The sequence below is a fragment of the Sciurus vulgaris genome, assembly GCF_902686455.1.
Source record: "Sciurus vulgaris genome assembly, chromosome: 8".
Lineage (NCBI taxonomy): Eukaryota > Metazoa > Chordata > Mammalia > Rodentia > Sciuridae > Sciurus > Sciurus vulgaris.
The window spans coordinates 336,327-354,515 of NC_136468.1; the positions used below are offsets into that span (position 1 = coordinate 336,327).

Consider the following 18,189-nt stretch of genomic DNA (forward strand, 5'->3'; position numbering starts at 1 on the left):
GAGTTAAGTAACACTCACAAGGAACAAAACACCAAAATTTATCATTTGAAACAGGCAAAGTCCTTATCACAGCTAAAGAAGATTTTATAGATCACTAATTTTAACATCACTGAATTATAAATCTGTACACATTACTGTATTTGTTCCCAAAAAATGAACCACACAACAATGAAACACACACCTAAGCACTGTGAGTAATAAAATGTGCATCTGGAAAGCAAGCTTGTGTGCCAGGCCCTGCCACCTCGACTCTCCCGTCCACACACCAGGTTCCCTGAAGCAAGGTCTTCTTTAACTTCCTGTAACAAGTTTTCTTAGTTTTCAATTTGCAAGTCCTACAGCTTCTTAGGTGAGTTTATTCCCAAGTTTTTCATTCTTTTTAATGCTGTTGCAAATGTAATCGCTTTTTTGATTTTTCAGATAATGTGATGGAATACAACTGGTCCTGTGTGTTTAAGAATTTGTTCTGAGAATGTGAAAATGTGTGTATGTGTATAGTCGGATACACACGTCTGAACGTGGCGTGCTGAAGTGGGTACAAAGTTTAAGACCTTTCAATTCTATTATTTTGTTAAACACTGTAGACATGTAGCAAGCTTTTTATGGGGAGCAACTAAACATAAGTCAAACCTTATCAGACATGGAGTGCTAAGAGTAGCAAGAAGAAAGAAAAGGACATGAAATTGCTATACAGAAGGTGAGAACAATAAGCTGAGAAAAATTTTAACTTTTATGCTTACTTCAAAATCATCTTCAAAACCAACTGGATAGTCATTAGTCCCGGGATTCTCTAAATCCATGTCTTCCCTTTCAATCTCCTGGAGGTGACAAAATTAAAAATGAAACAAAAACATTCAATCACAAACTCAAATATTGCAAACAAGTTGCAAAATACATGCTTCCTGAGATTCATTTGATGTTACCAACTTCAATATATAAGTATTTATAAGACTAGCAGTGCCTGACTTCAAATGCTTACAATGAATATACCTGTAATAATACTATACTGTACATTTCACAAAACTAGAAAAAGAATTTTTAAAGTTTTCACCATAAGAAAATGATAAATGTTTAAGATGGGTAGGTTTAACCTGATCTAAACAGTATGCACTATGTATATATATATATATATATAACTTTATGTGTACCCCACTGACATGCACAATTTTTGTTTATATACCATTTAAAAACAAATGGTTTATATACCATTTAAAAACAAACAAAAAAGATGTACCTAAAGAAAAATTCCAAGAGGAAGAAAGAAAGAGATGCACTTGTTAATTTGTAGGTATGACCAAAGAGAGAAAGTGGTTAGTGTAAGTGTAACCTAGGAAACAGCGTTTCCAGACCCCTCTAATTCAATTGGGGAACAATGCATTGTGGGAACGCCCTCTGGTATGCAGCTCCCCATCCCAGGAGGCCTACTGAGCAGGGCTCCTCCCACCTGCTCTGTGAGGAACACACAGAAGTGTGCCTGGTCCTGCCTGAGCCACTCAGAGCCCACCTGGGGGAGGTGTCACTAGAGAGACCCCTGGAGGGAGGGCCCTTCCCTTCATGGAGGGGACTAAGGCAGCAACGAGGGCACAGGGATTAGGCAGAAGGGCCCTCCAAGTCCCGGGGGGAGGCATGCCCGCTGGGCTGTGCAGGTTGGGGGTCTGGGTCCCAAGGAATGAGGAAGAGCTTGCCAGGAAAATGGAGCAGAAACCCTTGCAAGGTTCTAAGCCACCAGGGAGGCAGAAATGCAATGTGCATCCAGAAAACTCCCAGTTCCTCCAAAATCTACTCCTCCATGTCTAATCATGGTGATCCAGCTCCACAGTCACCCCAGGAAGCCTCCAGCCTCCTCCGCACCTGACCCTGCCTGAGTGTGGGATCCCACATCTGTCCTAGGTTGATGGTTTCTCCAGCCCACCTCCCCCACCCACGATATGGCACGCACTGTCCTCACTTGGGTTCAATCCCCTGTACCACCAAAAACAAAAGAATGAAGGATGACCAAGGAACACTATGGACAGCCCCAGGCCCACAGGTATGATACTAAGGAAAATGGACCAATCTCTGGAAGGACACATGCCACCAAACTCACACCATAAGAAAGAGATGATCTCAACAGGCCCATGTCTAAGAAGGAAACCGACTTGGCAGTCAGGTTTCCTGGAACACAGAGCACCGGGCCCAGCTAGGGCCAGAGGTCCCAGGATCCCTGGCCTGTCGTCAAGGAAGACGTGCTGTGACTTCCTGTGACCTCTTCCAGAGGACACAAACACGCTCAAGGAGGCCACATTGCAGCAACACCACACCAGACAGACGTGACCATGGGCACCAGAGGACACAGCCACACTCAGGGAGGCCACACTGCAGCAATACCACGCCAGACAGACGTGACCACAGACACCACACACCAGCAGGTCTCCGGAATACAGACGCCAAAAAACTCAATAGAACTGTGCCCAGTCAATCCCAACAATCTGTAAAACAATCATACACCATGACCAGCCAGGACCTGTCTGGTTCAACATTCAAAGACCCATAGATTCCATTACATCAACAGATTAAAAAGGAAAAAAATCATATGATGGTCTCAACAGATGCAGAAAGAGCATCTGACAATATCCAGCACCTAATCCATGACAAAATTCTCAGCAAACTAGGGTCTCAACTAAATCAAGAACATCTACAGCTGACATCATACTCAATGGAGACAAACTCCAAGTCCTCCCAGAGACCAGGAACAAACAAGAAAGCCCTTCTCATGAGCCCTACTCACAGGCCCTGGAAGTCCCAGCTAATCCAACGGCACAAGAAAAGGAAGGAGGCATGCCAACTGAGAAGGACACTGCCCACAGATGACAGGACTGCCAAGTCTCGTCAGGCTGCGCGATAAAAAATTGTTACAGGGTCTGGGGATGTAGCTCTGTGGTACAGGGCCCCTGGGTTTAATCCCTATTACCAAAGAAAAAAAGACTCAATATCGACAAGATGTCAGTTCTTCCAAATTTAAGCTATAGAATCGGTGACATCTCATTCAAAATCCCAGCAAAGTATTTTGCAGATATAAGCAACTTAACTCTATTTGTACAAAGATTATTACCACCAAAAAACAAGAGAATATTGAAGACAGAGCCTCATCCCAGCTCAGCTGCCTGGTGTTCTGTGGTCAACATCTCAATGTGGGACTTCTAACTTTTGAAAGCTGGGGACAGGGCAAAGGAGAGGTGACCAGCAGGAGGGCACTGCTCCCCCATGCCCTGGGCCTTGTAGGACATCCTGACTCGGAGCAGACAGGTGGACAGGAAGGAAGATGGAGATCTGGGCCGCAGGCCCATGGATCCCATGGTGGCTGAACCACCTCTGCAACCTGGAGTCACACTGGCAATCGGGGGGCAGACGAGCACCCACGTAAACAGGATGGACGCTCTCTTCGGCTGGACATGGAAGGAGGGGTGTGTGCTGCGGTGGGATTTCCTAGGACACATCCTCACGCATTTGTGCAGCCCCCTAGCATACGCAGCAGGCTTGGGTGACCGGGGCCTGTCAGCGCAGGCTCATCAGCGTGACAGGTGCCACTCTGAGGAAGGGTGTTCACAGAAAAGGCGACTATGCTTGTGTGGGGCAGAAACACAAAGGAGATCTTTGTACCTTCCTTTCAATTTTTCTGTAAACTTAAAATCGCTCTAAAAAAATTAAGTCTCACAAAAAACAGATATGGTCCTCTCAGTACGCTAGTGTATACAGCCACCACGTCTCACACTAAACCACTCACTTCAGTCATCACATCAGAAAATACCTGCCAACTGGTAAGAAACACAGGCGTTCTGAGAGAGCTGGCGGCATCGCCTCTCCCTGGGCCCTAGCGCAGCGGCCCGGGGCCCTGCATCACGTCCTTCAGTCACTCCCCAGGCAGTCACAGCACAGGTGAGGAGGTGGGGCCTGGGACAGGCACTCACTTCCTGCAGAGCTACAACAGTGCTGGGGACATGATGATCCAGGCGTCCCTGGGCCCAGCGCACCTTCTGCCTCGCGCCTCAGAGCTCCAGGCGAGGGTGTGGGAGTCGCCTGGCATCAACCTTTCCCTCTCATGTAAGGTGCCAGCATTCCCCTCTGCTCTGGCTCACATGTGGTTCTGAAGATCACCGGCCGCCGTCTAATCCTCACGGCAGTGCCTGGACCGTGCCCTGTGTGACGCTCTTTAGCTCCTCAGGTCTCCTGCTCTCCTTCCACTGAACACAGCACAGTGCTGAGAAGGTTCTCTACTCACTCAGCACCAACCTCTCCCCGCAGAGCGCCTTGCAGACCTCCCAGGTCCCGAGATGAGCAAGGCTCCAGCGTCCAAGTGTGCACGCCAATCCAGCTACTGCCTCCTGCCCCACAAGCAAATGACTTCACCATGACCAAGGATGCCAACAGGGGAAAAGGCACGCTTCCTGTTAAACCTCACCACCCCCGCACACCTGCTCTGCTGTCCAAAAGGAATGGTAAGACCTGACAAAAAGGTATGGCCAGCGACAGCGAGTCAGGTGGGACACATGCTCCCCTGACTGCTTCACTCCTTCACTTCCGCCTTTACCCCTGCTGCCAGCTCAGGCTCTGACAGGCACAGCATGCTCCATGCTCAGCAAGCGTATGCAGGGTATGCCTGAGAAGCATCTGAGCTGTGGCCTCCTGGTGGAGGCTCCCTAACACTAACACGACGTTTTGACACATTGTAGGTCTATTCAAACGACTTCTCCTTGAAGCAGTCCTGGTACCTCTTGCTTCAGGAATTTGTCCCTTTCATCTAACTTGTTGAATCTGTTAACACAAAATACTCTCCTGTTCACGACTCAAGGTGAGGTGCAAAGCCTCTATTAGGGTGTGGATGCCAGGTGTCCCCAGGCTCGGGTGTGAGACGTGCAGGAAGGTTCAGGAGACACAACGGGGTTGTGAGAGTCCTAACCAATCAGTGCGTGAACTGCCGGGAGGGACTGAGTGGTGGCTGAAGGGTGGGCTGTGCCTGGAGGAGGCGGGCACTGGGCCTGGCTCTGGGGCAGACACTTTGTGTCTGACAAGTGGACATTCTCTCTGCCTCCTGAGCACCACGTGAGCCGCTTCCCTCGGCCACGCTCTCCCGCCATGATGCTCAGCCTCACCTCAGCCCCAGGGATGGAGCCGGCTGACTATGGAAGGAGATCTCTGAAACCCTGAGCCCTAAATAAACTCCTCCTCTACAGTGTGCTGGCTGGGTCCTTCAGTCACGGCAGTGAAAGGCTGACTGAAACAACTTGAACCGTTTCCCTCGATCCTGTGGATTTCTGCTTCTTGCACTCTGAGGGAAGCCCGCACTTGGACAGGCAGGTGAACCACGACACAAGGCGTGTGCCGCCTCAGTGCACAGGGCCTTACCTTCCACCTTGAGCCCCTCTCTCTTCCACTACTCCTTGCTACATTCTCCGTATGCCTGGAAAGAAAGCACAACCAGCATCAAAACAGGTTTTTAAAGGAGGACGTCTAAAACATGGAGCTTCCTGCATCTCAGAGAAGGCTTCCAGCAATCATGTGACATGATTCAGAAGAGCTGTGAGCTGGCAACATCAATGCTACCATCTTCTCACATTTTCACTATGTCGGCAGTAGTTCAAGCCAGAAAACACCTTCAGTAGATGGGAACTCTCAGCATTTTAACAAATGTGTGTGCAAATCTACATCCTTTAGGAACTCCTGAAATTTTCTATAATTTTTAGTCAATCTGAAAATTATTTTGTTTAATATAATAACATTTATACTTCCACATTAAATGTTTGCACTGAAATATTTTCTTCTGGTGGGGGAGGAGCAGTTACCAGGGACGAACCCAGGGGCACTGACGCACTGAATCAGACTCAACCCTTTTCATGTTATATCTTGAGACAGGCTCTTGCTACATTGCTTAGGGCCTCACTAAGTTGCTGAGGCTAGCTTTGAACTTTCAACTTTCCTGCCTCAGCCTCCCGAACTGTTGGGATTACAGGCATGCACCACCATGCCTGGCCTAATTTTTAATATTTTATAATGTTAGCTGGGCCTAAAATAAATCAAATTTCAAACTGATCCTCAGTTTTTACAATGTATATTCAGACCAACTCAGTACAAACCGTGAGTTAACAGATCAGAGTACAGCAAAGTCCCTGGTGCACTCTAGCAGATGTGAGTTTAAAATGTGGACTCTGACTCCCTGGGTTTAAGTGCTAGCTTTTTCAAGCTTATAAAAATTTGGGAAAGACATTTAACTTGAGTTTTTCCAAAGCATGAAAAAGGAACTTACAAAACATGGCTAGCTGTCACAAAGAATCAGTCATAATCTAGAGCTCAGGGCTAGAGACGTAGGTCAATGGTAGAGCACTTGCCCAGCATATGTGGGGCCCCAGATTTGATCCGCAGCAAGATGAAAGGAACGAAAAAAACCAAATGAAATAAATAAAATCTAGAGCTGATATTCAAAATTAACTCACACATGTACTCCCGGCACCGGCATCGCGGTTCACGGAGCCGTGCAGGCTGGCGCAGACCATGCGCACCTGACTGGGGGTCTACAGGCGAGAAGCACCCTTTACACTCACAAGCTGCAAACACTGGGGAGGGGACAACCTGTCGGAGCACCAGGCTTGCTCGCACCTGGGAAGAAGTCCAACTGCCCACCGTGGACGCTTTGAACCCGGGCAGAGGAGGACCACCCCTCCCATGTCAAGAATCTCCCAAGTACGCTGTTCTCCCCACAGTGGGTATTCATGCTTTAAACTTGTATGTGCAGCCGGGTGTGGGGGTGCACGCCAGCAATCCCAGAGACTTGGAAGGCTGAGGCAGGAGGATGGCAAAGTTCCAGGACAGACTGGGCAACTTAGCAAGACCTGGCCTCAAAACAAAAAATAAGAAAGGACTGAGGACAAAGTTCAATGGTAAAGCACTCCTCAGTTCAATACCCAGTACTAAAAAAAAAGAAAAAATAGGAAAAAAATGTATGAATGAATACTTAAAAAGCAAAATAGGAATATAGCAAGTTATGTCAAGTTTCTAGCTCCTTTAGTATAGCCAAAAGAAAATTTGGAGGGGTTAAATCTAGAGAAAATAAAGTTTAACTATGATTCATTCCCATTTGCCAGTTCTAATTAAACCTAACAAGGAAACCCATCTTAAAGCATCCCATGAGAACTGTGCCATGCCAAACAGTCAGGATATACTTCCTTACTGGTTGCCAGTCCCATCTCTTCTCAGACTTGCTCCTCGGCTTCTGTGGTCGCCATTCTATCAAGAAAGGAAGAGTTCCACACCCATTACCAGGTGCATCACAGTGCACGGCGTGTGGTCACCCACCCTGTAAGATAAGCACGCATTCAAACCCTACTTGGAACTGTTTTTTAAAATAACTATTTACTAGCTATTTTGAGTGAATTATAAAACTAATATGAGGAAAATCTGTGAAAGTGTATTAAATTGGGTGATTATACATCACCTCAGTAAGTATGAAAGCCATCCATTTCACATAAGTATCACATTATGCACCAATAAATCTGACAAGTTCCTCACACTGCTTAAAATTGTAAACTGAAACCAAGAGACCCACATCACATACCCACAGAACAGAACCGTTAAGCAAAGGTATAGCCCAGTGCACGCACGAGGCCCTGAGTTCAATCCCCAGCACTGCACACACACAAATTTAAACAATCTTCTCTCAAAGTGAATATTTTAAAATAAAATTAAAACTCTTAGATGGTATGTCCATATGCACAGGTGGACTGGTTGGAAAGGGCGATGTTGCGCTGTAAGTCCTGGTAGGCAGTGCGACGCAGAGGTGGAGGCAGGAGACCACTCCCTGATGGCTGGCGGACAGGGTGCCTCTTCAGGTGAAGGAAGGCCAGAGACTTGGGGTTCCTCAAGAAGCACAGGGCAAGGAGCACAGGGCTGAGCCGTCCACCCAGACAGCTCCATCTACAGGAGAAGGCAGGTGTCTCAAAGCTTCAAAAGAGGTAGCAATACTCACGCTGGCTTGGACCTATCAGCTCGACCTCAAAGGAAACACTCTCGGAAAACAGAGTGCGTGCTTCAGCAGCACATGCACTAAAACTGGAAAACAATCAAAGACTGTACTGAGCTTCCAACATGCTCATCACAAAGTAATTAATAATAAAAATGTTAATAAACTTAGTATTCAGCATTATGCTACTTGTTGAATAGATGAGCTTCTGACCACATGATGGAATATCAGATGGTTTTGGTTTTTGGATTTTTATTTTGCGATACTGAGGACTGAACCTGGGGTGCTCTACTACTGAGCTACATCTCCATCTTCATTTTTTAATTTTGAGAGTCTCATTAAGTTGCCAAGGTTGAACTTGAACTCAGGATCCTACTGCCTCAGGTTCCCAAGTAGCTGGGATTACAGATACACAAAAGCACCCAGCCCCAGGCCGTTTCTTTTTTTGTTTTGATTTTTTGCAGTGCTGGGGATTGAACCCAGGTCCTCATGCATGCCAGACAAGTGCTCCACCACTGAGCTACATCCTCAGCCCCTTCAGATGATTATTAAATATTCCATATTAAACAACAATAAATGCTGGAGAGGTTATGAGGAAAAGGGAACACTTTAACACTGTTGTGGGATTGTAAATTAGTACAGCCACTATGGAAATCAGTGTGGAGGTTCCTCAAAATACTAGGCATTGGCTTAGGATATAGGTCAGTTGGTAGAGTGCCTTGCAAGCACAAGGCCCTGGGTTCAATCCCCAGCACCACAAAAAAAAAAAAAAAAAAAGAAAGAAAGAAAGAAAAAGAAAAAAGAAAGAAAGAAAAATACTAGGCATAGACAGACAATGGATGGCTGAAGCCTTCAAAAGAACAAGAGCATGGCAGACTGGTCACAGGCCCCTGGTCAGTGACTGCAGAAAACACACTTGCAATATTCATCAGCTTAACCACACCCTATCTCTAATTGATAACTGGATGCTTATGATAAAAGACAAAAATTTTAATTAAAATATGAACCAAAAATCATATAGGGCCACGTGTGGTGGGGCATGACTACAATCCCCACGACTTGGGAGGCCTTGCCAGAAGATCACAAGTTCAAGGCCAGCCTGGGGAAAATTACAAAACCTTGTCTCGAAATTAAAATTGCAGGAAAAAAGGGCTGGGCGTGTAGCTCAGGGGTACAGCCCTGGGTTCGATTCCCAGCACTGAAAAAAAAAACCATCTAGAGAAAGCAAGCAGTAATCAAGGAAAACACACACTCCTGGGAACAGTCCGATTGATATCTGTTATCCTGGTACAATTACTAAGAATGCCCTCTGCACTTGGTGAACCTGAGGACACTTAGATCCAATACTACACTAACAGAATGAAGCTGGAAAGCATATTCTGAGTCCCTCAAAGTCTCCGCAAAAAAAAAAAAAAAAAAAAAAAAAATGTTCCTTATAAACGCTCAATAACCACCCCTGCTGCTATACCGAGCACCTGCTCATCACAGAGGTTCTCCAACTAGAGAAAAGAAACCTCGCTTTGTTCACAGCTGTACTCTCAGCGCCCAGGACAAGGCCTGTCACACAGCGGCCACCTGAATGCAAACAGGCCACAAAAGGAAGCTTTCAGTCACAGAAGCAACTGGATCTAGTTTTGGTTGTTGTTGTTTTTTAAGTTGTTTTTTTTTTCTGGTACCGGGGATTGAACTCAGAGGCACTGAACCTCTGAGCCACATCCCCAGTCCTTTTTTTCTTTTGAGACAGGGCCTAAGCTGCTTAGGGTCTTCACTAAGTTGCCGAAGCTGGCTCTGAACTTGTGATCCTCCTACCTCAGCCTCCCAAGCTCCTGGGATTACAGATGTGCACCACTGCACCTGACGAGAACTAGTGTTAAAGGCAGTGATTTAGTGAAAATGCAGAACGATGTTCTTAGTGGACCATTTCTTACATCCACCTTAATAAAAGCAAAATATATGTACTAAGACACATTTGAGAAGGTGTTTCTTGGGCAGAATTAAACAAACACCAGCCAAGCAAGTCATTTCTAATAAGTGAATGTGACCTGGGGATGAACAACAGACAAGTGCAGAACACAAGTTGGTGGAGTCTAAGATGGGTATGTAGCATTCTCTGTGAGATTCTGTCAGCTTCGCGATGCATTTAAAATGTCCATAACAAAACTGGAGGACACAATGAAGAGCTGTGATCAGAGAGAGCCTCACAACACACTGCAGGCCACGCCAGCCCTGCCTCAGCCCCTGCCCTCCCAGCCCTGCCTCAGCCCCTGCCCTCCCAGCCCTGCCTCAGCCCCTGCCCACCCCAGCCCTGCCTCAGCCCCTGCCCTCCCAGCCCTGCCTCAGCCCCTGCCCTCCCAGCCCTGCCTCAGCCCCTGCCCACCCCAGCCCTGCCTCAGCCCCTGCCCACCCCAGCCCTGCCTCAGCCCCTGCCCACCCAGCCCTGCCTCAGCCCCTGCCCGCCCCAGCCCTGCCTCAGCGCCTGCCCGCCCCAGCCCTGCCTCAGCCCCTGCCCTCCCAGCCCTGCCTCAGCCCCTGCCCGCCCCAGCCCTGCCTCAGCCCCTGCCCTCCCAGCCCTGCCTCAGCCCCTGCCCTCCCAGCTCTGCCTCAGCCCCTGCCCTCCCAGCCCTGCCTCAGCCCCTGCCCTCCCAGCCCTGCCTCAGCCCCTGCCCACCCCAGCCCTGCCTCAGCCCCTGCCCTCCCAGCCCTGCCTCAGCCCCTGCCCACCCCAGCCCTGCCTCAGCCCCTGCCCTCCCAGCCCTGCCTCAGCCCCTGCCCTCCCAGCCCTGCCTCAGCCCCTGCCCTCCCAGCCCTGCCTCAGCCCCTGCCCTCCCAGCCCTGCCTCAGCCCCTGCCCTCCCAGCCCTGCCTCAGCCCCTGCCCTCCCAGCCCTGCCTCAGCCCCTGCCCACCCCAGCCCTGCCTCAGCCCCTGCCCTCCCAGCCCTGCCTCAGCCCCTGCCCACCCCAGCCCTGCCTCAGCCCCTGCCCTCCCAGCCCTGCCTCAGCCCCTGCCCTCCCAGCCCTGCCTCAGCCCCTGCCCTCCCAGCCCTGCCTCAGCCCCTGCCCTCCCAGCCCTGCCTCAGCCCCTGCCCGCCCCAGCCCTGCCTCAGCGCCTGCCCGCCCCAGCCCTGCCTCAGCCCCTGCCCGCCCCAGCCCTGCCTCAGCCCCTGCCCTCCCAGCCCTGCCTCAGCCCCTGCCCTCCCAGCCCTGCCTCAGCCCCTGCCCGCCCCAGCCCTGCCTCAGCCCCTGCCCTCCCAGCCCTGCCTCAGCGCCTGCCCAGCCAGGTCTGCCTCAGCAGCTGTCCCCCCAGCCCTTTGACAAGGGGCTTGGGTGGCTGAGTGGAGGGAGGGGGGCTCTGGGCACCTCACACGGTCAGAGGGCACCCCCTCAGGGCAAGGAGGAGCCCGACGTTCTGATCCACAGGTAGGGCTATAGGGCTCAGAGTACATCTCAGCACCGCTGAGGAAAGCCCAGGGTGAGGGCCAGGGAGGCCGAGGGCTGACCCATGAGGCAGTGGTGCAGAGGGCCGAAACAGCAGGAGCCGGCCCCACCACAGAGCGTCCAGACGGGAACTCCTGGGTCTCACCCACCACAAACACCAGTGTGGTTCCTGGGCTCAGCTATGTGAATTCCCACCATGGACCCCGGTGTGACTGAGATGATTTGGATGTCCCCCCGGACCACCTGGGCCTCCCGACAAGATGCTGTCTCTGCTTTAAAGGAAGCATCAACAAGAAACAGGACAAGTAAATCACATTCGCTTCAGACTCTGCAGAAACAGCACAAAGCACCCATCTGAGAAGAGAAGATGCCAACATTAAGTACTCACAGTGATGAAATCAACATACATGGAGAGAAATCAAGACTTTATAGTTCTGTTTTGTTTTTTAGCAAATTTATGCTACCAATTCTGGTTGAAAATAATTGTTTCATAATTTATTCACTTCTGCCTTAAATATATTGGCTTTTTTTTTTCCTCTTTTTGATGCTGGGAATTGTACCCAGAATTGCTTAGTCACTGGGTCACCTCCCCAGCCCCCCTTTTTTTTTTATTTTGAGACTAAGTTATTTTGATACTAAGTTACCTAGGGCCTCACCAAGTTGCTGAGGCTGGGCTTCAACCTGTGATCCTCCTGCCTCAGCCTCCAGAGTTGCTGGGATTACAGGTGTGCACCACCACACCCAGTTACAGTTTCCTTTTAAATGTTACAGTTAAATTTCACATTAGATTTCCAAATCTGTTAAAAGTATTCTGATACCAGATGTACTTATCTTTCTCTTTGGATGAGACAAATAAAAATCAGGTGTTAAGAAAATAGTATTCCAATACCATAACCAAAAGATTTGCATTCATGATTCATAAAGTCCAGTAACCTCCCTCCGCTGATCACGCAGCACAGACTCAGCCACACTTCCCACACACACTCACAGGCCCTCCCCGGGCATCGCTGGGTTGCCTCCACCCCGCCCCAGCAGCACCTTAGGAGTGAAGACACTACGCAGCGCCGAGACCATACCTTGGACCCCCTTTTCCTGTGCTCTTCTTTCCACAGTCTCTCTTTTCTATCCATGCTACTTCGGTGCCTCTCATCAAGATGAAAGACATCTTTATGCCGTTTTTCTTTATGTCTTTCTTCCCCTTCTTTGTCAGAAAATGAGTTGCTCTTTTCTTTCAAATGCTTTTCTCTTTTCTCCCGCGTGCTGCTTTTTTCTCGGTGTTTCCTTTCTCGATCTGCTTCCCGTGGCTTCCTGTGCCTTCTTTCGCCTTCCTCTTTATAAAGCCAGTACTTGAGAGGGTTGTCTTTGCTGTCCCCATACTGCAACTGTGAAATGCAACAGGGAAAAGCACGTGAGCCAGTGGACAGCGGCCCTCCTTGCACACTGGGGTGGAGACCAGCAGGGACAGGCAGAGCCACCACTGACCCTCTGCTCCATCACTGTCCCTCACAGCCAGGTGTCTCCCCAGGACAATCTGCTATCTCTGGGAAGAAAACGAAGCTCTGTTCATACCACTGCTCCTCTATTAGACACTGCTGGCCTCCCAACCCCACATAACAGACACAGAGGCCCAGCCAAGACAACCAGACCAGTCAACCATGGACCAGGACCTCCCACATGATGCCCTGCTTACCACAAGTCCAAGACAACCAGACCAGTCAACCATGGACCAGGACCTCCCACATGATGCCCTGCTTACCACAGGTCCAAGACATCTGGGCCAGTCAATCATGGACCAGGACCACTCACATGATGCGCTGCTCACCACAGGTCCAAGATAACCGGACCAGTCAATTATGGACCAGGACCACCCACATGATGCGCTGCCCACCACAGGTCCAAGACATCCAGGCCAGTCAATCTTGGACCAGGACCTCCCACATGATGCGCTGCCTACCACAAGTCCAAGACATCTGGGCCAGTCAATCATGGACCAGGACCTCCCACATGATGCACTGCTCACCACAGATCCAAGACATCCGGGCCAGTCAATCATGGACCAGGACCTCCCACATGATGCGCTGCTGGCAACCAGGCCCAAGACGACAAGACCAGTCATTCAGGCACTAGAACCTCCAACGCTGTCAACCAAAGTAAACCTCTTATCTCTGTAAGTCAAGGTCTCATTGACATGAAACTGACTGATACACTCAGCAAAGCATAAGCAGCACTCAAAATCTAGGCCCTCCTTGCCTTCACAACATCGCTATTCCTGCCACCTCTACCCCAAGCCCGCCGGCCCTAAGTCTTCTCCTGGAATACCTCTGTGGCCCTTCAGCCAGCACCACAGCACAATGTGCCTCTCTTTCAATGCTGGGTCACGTCACTCGCTCTTACTGAGTTCACCCAGACGAAGAGTCTGGAAATGGGGGCCATTGTTTAGTCATCCCCAGATCCCCAAAGCCACCATGAGTGCCCAGGAAACATGGCTGACACTCACCAGAAGGTGTACGAGGCTAACACAATCCAGCCTTAGGTTCAGACTCCATCCTGGGGCACCAGCCACAGACAGTCCACCGTCAGCAGACCCGCGGCACACTGTCCCAGCCTCTCCCCAAGGTCTCCTCTGCTCAGTCGGGGCAGGGATCACTGGGTCCTCCTACAGACGCCCTCCTCACTGCTGAACTCCCTGCAGTCCCTCCACCCCTCCCGGGACCCAGCGGTCTCTTTCCTCTCCTTTGCTCCATTCTCCCAGACTCCATCCCATGCCTCTCGCCTCTGCCAGGATGACCTTCCCAGAGAAAGTCAGGTGTTCTGGCCAGTTCCTCAGTGGAAAGTTTACATCGCTGTCACGAATCATTCACCAAAACAAACTCAGTGGGAAATGAAAGTCGAAGTCTTAAAAACAAAGTCCCAGAACAAAACAGACGATACTCACACAGCTGGAGCAGGGCACGGCTGGGGACCGCAGCAGCAAGAGGAACAGGGAGGGCAGCCCCACATCACAATTCTGCACCGACGTACAACAGAGACCCCACAGTCAAAGTCTGGACAGACCAACAGCAATGCAGACGATGCAGAGTCAGACTTTTAATGCTAGCTGTGCCACAAGAAAGTGAGCAAGGGCAACAGGGGAAACTGGCAAGAGGACAGTGAACACCTTCAGGACTGCAGAGGGTCCAGCCAGACACAGGGAGACTTCTGCCCCATGCACAGGAGGGACCTGCCACTAACAACAGCCAACTGAGTATTTTAAAACAGCCAGCAGAGGGGATCTCAGTGTCCCTAACACAAAGTGCAATAGACATCTGAAGGGATGGATATGCCAAACAACTGTGAGGCTCATGACACGCTGTGTATGTGCTACAAGGTCACACTGCACACACAATTACCGTGTGCCAATTAAAAAAGAAAAATGTTCAGAAATTTCAATTTCTTCTGAATCAAATTAGCAAAGATTAAACATGATAATTCCCAGCTGCTGCCTAGGACATGGGGAAGCTACACTCTGGTGATATCAATAATTATAACTTTTGTGTAAAAAAAAATAGGGCTTACATTTACCTTGATCCAACAACTTTATTTTCAGAAATAAAATAATTACAAATAAATGTAAAAAGTTGGGCTGGGGAGATAGCTCAGTTGGTAAGGTGCTTGCCTTGTAACCACAGGGCCCTGGGTTCGATCCCCAGTACCACCAAAAAAAAAAAAAAAAAACAAAAAGTAAAAAGTTTACCCCGTGGATGTCTTAACAATAAAAAAGTTTAGAAGCAATCTAAATGTCCAAAAACATTTAGATCATTAAAATATGTATCCTTTAAAACATCGGAGAAATATGATAACTCAGGAAAATGCTCAAGATGTATTAAACTCAAACAATCTACAAAACATTAAAAAATCTAACTTAAGAAAAAAGTTTACATATGATTCATGTACAAACTTGATCAGATACTCACTTAAACATTATCAATAATTATCTCTGGGTGGGGAATAGACAGTTTTCGTTTTCTTATTATTTATCTGTATCTTCCAAATGTTGTAAACAACCAAGAGCTGCCCTTGGGATCAGACGCTGACTCCCCTCATGCCCAGCCCCTTCCAGGGCCTTAGCCTGACAGGGATTCTCATCGGTGCCTCCCAGTGAGGGCTCCAGGCCTCCCACAGGCACAATGGAAAGCCCTTGGGGGGCGGGGCCTGTGTACCTTTCTTTCTCGGTATCTTCTTTCTCGGTCTTCATCTCCTCTTTCAGAGTCTTCATCTCTCTTTTCTTTCTCTTCAATTCTTACTTTGCTTACTACAAAAATAAAACACATCTTTAATATTCCCAAATTTTAATATATCGAAAGGATCCAACACCTTGCTGGAGGCTCCACTGCACATATTGCCTTTTATCAACGTGTATTTTAAAATATTCTTCCACTATAACACAGTCCCCAAACCCAAGAGTGGCGAGTCCAAGTTCTAGACTTAAATGGCAGTCTGGGGAGCAGATATAATGCTGCCTCTCCAGTTCGTTACCGAGGCACCTGGCCATGCCTGGTTTCCCCCATACTCCAGGAGAGCACCAGCCCAGCACACGACACCTCCAGGGTTTCTGGGCATCTATAGAAGAGTTCTATGGGGAAGCAGAACCTAGTCAAAGAAGGAAAATCAGCCCACCAAGCCAGGCGTCTTAGCCACCTGCAGTTCCAAGGAGACCCCTGCCTATGGAACTGCCTAGGAGAGAGCATGGTCCCATAGCCTTTGACCCTCTACTCAGAGGAGACAAAGGAGGCAGGAGGGCCCAGAACAGCTGACACCAGGTACAGCCCTGCCCCAAGAGAGGCTGAAGTATCAGGTATCAGGTGAGAGGTGCTCAGCCAGGGCCCAGCGTGACCCAGAGAGAAGTCGCAGGAGGGACTGGGAGGACCCAGTTTCTGGGGACGCCCGGAGCACAAGGAAAACCAGGCTTCACTTCTGAGTGTGCGCAGCCAAAGTCACTGGGCTTGTGATTAAGAAAATCAGCTCTTCAGCACATCATACACACATACCTGTTCAAATAGCACACTGAGTCCTACTCATAGGTACGATTGACACATGTTAATCAAAAGTAAAGATTTTTAAAACAAACACTTTAAAAAGTAGGGGCAAACTCAAACTTTCAGAGATTGAGGCAAAGAACACGCACTGAGTGCACAGCACTGGTCCTTCTCCAGGAAGTCTAAAACACAGGCACACGGGGCAGGCTCACTCCAGGCGCACCATGAAGGCACAGCCCCAGGACTCTCTCAGAGACCCAAAGAAGATGCATGGAGTCAGAGGATTCCCAGGTTTTCTGACCTGAGGACCAGAAGGATGCATCACCACCCACTGGAAGGATAAAGCAAGTTCTGGAGGAAGAACCCAGACTCCAGTGTAGCGTGGCAGCTTCTGACACCTCCTGGACATCACAGTACAGGCAGACACACAAGTCTGGGGCTCAGGGAGCAGCCCAGCTGGGCTAAAACCTGACCTGAGGAGTAGACAATGGCTTAAACTGTGAGTCTGGATCCATCCATGCAGGAGAAAGGGAAAGGGCCACACTGCCCAGAGGGTGATGCGCAGGAGAGAGAAACGAGGAGATGGACCTAGAAAGGAGTCCAGGAGAACTGCGAGGAGTCTAACCGCGTAACTAGTCTTCACGGTGTGATTCTCTCCAACCCATGTTGAAGGAAGAGCAGCCAAAGGTCATGGCCAAAGGACACTGATGAAGACAAGAAGCATTAGAGAGAACCCCAAGAACCCCAGGCAGAAGTGGTGAAGGAGGCACTGAACAGTAAACAGCTCCTGCTCAAATACCTGAGAGAACCCCAAGAACCCCAGGCAGAAGTGGTGAAGCAGGCACTGAACAGTAAACAGCTCCTGCTCAAATACCTAGCGGCAACCCAGCACTCCCACACCGGGGCGCGCACACCAGAGGACGCCCGCGTAGGAATGCCCGAATGCCCATCATCGCATCCCTGTTCCTGACAGGGCTGCTGCAGATGGCGGCCCTGTGCTGGGATGGCACGTGACCAAGACAGCGGGCAGTCCTGGCTCTGCTGATCTGGCACAGCCAGGCTGCAGCCTTTGTCGGCTCTCTAATGCACCCCTGCTGCACATCAGTTGGGTCAAGTGAGCTCTGATAAAAAACAAAGCCTACCTGCACAACCAAAGAAGAGCAAAGACACGTCCATGTGAGAGGGAAACCGTGCACCATCACATCAGAACTCCTACACGCTCAGGGGAGTAACACTTGGATACTGTTTGAAATAAGACTGACATTTTTGAGGAATACTTTAATCGAAGAACTTTTGATAAAAATACGTTTTATCCACAAAGGATAACTAAAATATGTTTCAATAATAAAACTTCTGAAAATAAGATAAAGTTAACTGTTACTTCATTAACTGAATGAGCATGGAAAACATCAAAGTCACACATACTAGAGCCTACAACTTGAATTCAAAGCTGAAACATATGCAGAGTAGAAGAGAAAACAAAATGATAAATGAACATATTTAAAGAGGAAGATGCAGTTAGGCATGGTGGTGCACACCTGTGATCCCAACGACAGGGGGCTGAGGCAGGAGGATCATAGGTTCAAGGCCAGCCTCAGCAACTTAGGAAAGCCCTAAGCAACTAAGCAAGACCGGGTCTCAAAAACAACAACAACAAAAAGGGCTGGGGATGTGGCTCAGTGGTAAAACACCTCTGGGTTCAATCCCCAATGCAAAAAAAAAAAGGAAAAAGGAACGGAAAGGAAAATG

The 18,189-nt window shown here is 49.1% G+C and overlaps 1 protein-coding gene across 9 annotated transcripts in view; it reads right to left on the minus strand.

Moving 5' to 3' along the window:
- The window catches only part of DYNC2I1 (dynein 2 intermediate chain 1), a 78,612-nt gene that overhangs the window by 44,503 nt on the left and 15,920 nt on the right, over positions 1-18,189 (minus strand). For 8 of the 9 annotated variants that reach the window (XM_079150648.1, XM_079150647.1, XM_079150649.1 and 5 more), the window contains 5 exons: positions 15,625-15,716; positions 12,502-12,807; positions 7,202-7,257; positions 5,383-5,437; positions 741-818 (listed from right to left, as the gene is read on the minus strand). In XM_079150648.1, the coding sequence (XP_079006774.1) occupies positions 741-818; positions 5,383-5,437; positions 7,202-7,257; positions 12,502-12,807; positions 15,625-15,716 (587 nt within the window). Of the gene's footprint in view, positions 1-740; positions 819-5,382; positions 5,438-7,201; positions 7,258-12,501; positions 12,808-15,624; positions 15,717-18,189 lie in introns of those variants that run through there. The other variant, XM_079150654.1, reaches the window with a different exon arrangement.